This window comes from Colias eurytheme, chromosome 15, assembly GCF_061535395.1.
Source record: "Colias eurytheme isolate Ceu_HAF_F1 chromosome 15, ilColEury1 Martin Lab GWU primary, whole genome shotgun sequence".
NCBI classification, from domain to species: Eukaryota; Metazoa; Arthropoda; class Insecta; order Lepidoptera; family Pieridae; genus Colias; species Colias eurytheme.
In genome coordinates, this window is record NC_142994.1 from 12,559,397 (window position 1) to 12,562,964 (window position 3,568).

General features: G+C 49.9%; 1 protein-coding gene across 1 annotated transcript; it reads right to left on the bottom strand.

Annotated features, from left to right (window-relative positions):
* On the bottom strand, positions 1-2,094 carry LOC149902631 (uncharacterized). The gene has a single exon (XM_090110268.1). It carries the CDS (start codon positions 2,092-2,094, stop codon positions 1-3), a length of 2,094 nt encoding a protein of 697 aa, XP_089966394.1.
* Positions 2,095-3,568: the final 1,474 nt, after the last annotated feature.

Below are 3,568 nucleotides of genomic sequence, written 5' to 3' on the forward strand. Positions count from 1 at the left end.
TTAGCAGTAGGAGACGCGAGACCTCGCTATGTTGTCCCACTTTTGTCTTTCCTGACACTCACTGCTGAATGCAGTGTGTTCCAGGTCAGAGCTGTCTCTTTTGGCCTTTTGGCAGTTGACGCACGTGGGAGTGTTTCCTTGCGCCTTAAGAGGACACTCCCTCTCCTTGTGGGTTTTGGCACAGTACGAGCATGATTGCTCCTGTGCCTTGCACAGCGCTCGAGTGTGCCCGTATCCCAGGCATTTGGAGCACTGCACCAAGGGGGATTGGTCCTCTATGGGGCATCTTTTTAGGCCCACGTAAACTTTTTCTGCCTTGCAGAATGCCTTCCAACATTCTGGAGAGACCTCCAAGACAGGGTGGCACTCGTGCGGGTTTCTCGCGCGCTTCCTATACCGCACCTTTAATATTGAATTTTTCTGGTCTAGTTCACTCATCAGGTGTTTGTTTTGAGTTTTTAAAAGTTCAATTATTTCCTCGTCCTTGTGACAGGACAAGACCCCTCTGATGCAGACAAGGGGATTTATTGGTTTCGGCTCCTGTGCCGATAACCCCTTGCTACTGTTGACCTGGTTTTTGATCAGATATAGGTCGTCTGAGCTTGGACAGCTCAGAACGACCTTCTGATTTTTGGCTTTCCTAACTTTTTCCACTTTGGCCCCCGTTTTGGTAAGATCGAGGGCCCCCCTAACTCTCTCGATAACCTGCTCCCCAGTGTGTTTGGGGTCCGTCGAGGAGATAATGAGGGTATGGTTAGGGAGTCGTGGTGGCGGTGTTTTTGCCACTGCCTGGGCGTAGGTGATTGGCCCTTTTATTGGTCTGTCAGCCGTATTAAGACCCGTGACTCCCTTTTGTATGGAAGCCAAAGTCTTCTTTACTTCCGCCATTGCCAGCTCCGTGCCCAGGTTGTGAGCTGTTTGTGAGGGTGGGGGTTGTGCGCTGGTCGTTTCGCGCAGCTCGCGTATTTCTGTGCACATTTGGTCAAGGCGGTGAAAGACACGCTTCAGGTCATCAGATAGCTGTTCTGTCGGCAGTGGTGTAGGGGGGAGTGGAGGGGGTGGTTGAGGGAGGTTGTCTATTTTTAGGGAGATTGCGTCAAGATTGTTTATTATTTGAGATAGGCACAATGTTTCTTGGATAGGAGCTTCTCGGGTAGACCCCTCTCCGCCTGAGGATGTCAGTAATTTTGTGAGCTCGGCCAGCTGGTTTGATAAGTGTCCAATGCCATTGTTAAGGCTTTGGACCTTTTTTTCCAGGGAGCTTAATTTATCGTCCCTGGATTCGCTGCCGAGCTCCTTGGCAGAGAGTTTTGTTTTGATTTCGGCAACGAGGTTGCCAGTCTCCCGGTGAAGCTCCTTCAGCTGGCTGAAGGGTTCCACGGTCTCGTACCCTAGCCAGCTGCGTACAGCTTGCGTCTCTTTGAGGGTTTCCGTAATGCCTGCTCTGGCGAGACTCACTTCCGAGAGGAGGGCCTCCTTGATTTGCTTCAATTCTGCAGAGTGGGCCCTCTCCACTCGCACCAGCTCTTGTGCGTGGCGCGAGCGTTCTTTTTCGAGATTGAATTTATGTCTCGAGCGTGAGTCCGCCAGAGACAAGACAGTTTCGTACAGTCCCTGCAAGCTGTTGAGGGCTACGGTCTTGTTTTCCCTCTTCATATTTCCGGCCGTCTCTAGAGATTCTTTGCCTCTGAGAAGCATGTCATTTGCAACCTTTGTTGCCACGTCCATTTCCACTCCTGTGCCCCTTTTGGGAGACGTGTAGAGGAGACTCACTCGCCTCCCGATGGATGTCTCGGATCCCACCGACGAGGTCTCCATCTCATCTTGGGTGTCGCCACCTGCAGCCATTGAATCTGGCGTTTTGAGGTCATCCATCTGTAATGCGGATGACTGTGGCAACGATTCCGGTTCCGGTAAAGGTGGTAGGGGCTTAGGAGCTGTTGTTTTAGATGTTGATGGCAGATGGTTGATGGTTGGTGGCAGAGCCGTGGCTGCTCTCACCATTGTCTTTTCGCGCAAAGTGCGCGTTGACCTGATAGACGCCTCCGCGGCTTGGTTGCGGGAAGTTTTAGCGGGTTCGCTTTTGCTTGACATTTTTTGTTTAAATATATAAAAATAAGTTTAAAGATTGCTTAGAGTTAACTTAAAATTATATTAACTTAAAAGGTAACTTAACTTAAATTAATTAATTATAATGTAGATGACGGGGACGCTGGTGTTGTGCGCCGGTGGCTGATGGTGACGAGTACACCCAGATACGCGCCGGAGATTTCTCTCCTAGGTGGTGGTGAGTGTCGCTGAAGGTGTGGTTGCTAAGTGAAAAACCGTTGGGGCCAAGTTCTTCCTCTCCTCGTGTTGAGTAAAATAAGCCCAAACACGAAGGGTATCGGCCCAGAGGTTTACAAGATAGTGTGAGGGGGGGTGAGGTAAACTTTCCAAGGGGAGGGGATATTGAGCTGTTGGAACCACGTGGTTGTTCTTAGTCCAACAGCTTAGGAGATTGGGGTGAGGGGGGGAGGGGTATTTTTTTCTCGAGGGGGGGGGGAGGTAACTGTTGGGGCCAAAGGACAGGTCTTAAGAAGGCGAGTTGAACGAGCCCTTACACGGGGGTGTTTGTCCAACAGCTTAGGAGTTTAGAGTGAGGGGGGGTGGGGTGTGTGTTTTCTCGAGGGGGGGAGTTTAACTGTAGGGGCCAAAAGATTGCTCTTGAGAAGGCGAGTTCAATGAGCCCTAACACGGGGGTGTTGCTCCAAAAGCTTAGGAGTTTATGGTGAGGGGGGGTGGGGTGTGTGTTTTCTCGAGGGGGGGGTTTAACTGTTGGAGCCAAAAGATTGCTCTTGAGAAGGCGAGTTGAATGAGCCCTTACACGAGGGTGTTGCTCCAACAGCTTAGGAGTTTAGGTTGAGGGGGGGTGAGGTTTGTGTTTTCCGGAGGGGGGGGAATTTCACGAGGTGAAAGGGTATGGACTCCCGGTTTGAACAAGCCTAACACGGGTAGTAGGTTTCTCGGCTTCCGGTGGTGGAGTGTCAGCGCTGGACTGCAGACTGGTGATATTAAATAAATAATAAATACCGCGGGCGGCTTCGGGGTCTTCAATTATAGTTTGCGTTTTGCGTCGCTAAGCCAAATAACGTTAGCTTGTTTTGATGTGATGTCGTGACCGTATTGAGGTCACCTGCCTTCCGCTTGACGCAATATGTAAGTACGACGTTACTAAGTCGAAAAAAGGGTTACACGTGCGAAGTTTGGATCTGAATAACTTCCCAACCGTGTACCCGATCGCCAAGATAGTGGTGTCGATAAATTGGTCACAATAAGGCCTACGTGTTGATATAAAAACCTTTTTGGTGCGACGCAAGCTGTGGATGTAATAGCCTTCCGAAGTATTCTCCTTCCCTGGGATGAATCCCGTCCGCTCCAGACACTACAAACACTGGATATTGTTGATGGTTATGTTATGAACGCGATAACTCACTTTTACGCGCGTGGCTCTAAAATTACTATTTTTTAATAATTTTATTTCGCAGAGCCAATGTTGATCGTGTAAAGTCTAGGTGATTACTGGGGT

Coding starts and splice junctions, on each gene's coding strand:
- LOC149902631 (XM_090110268.1), bottom strand. CDS start 2,094: ATGTCAAGCAAAAGCGAACCCGCTAAAACTTCCCGCAACCAAGCCGCG.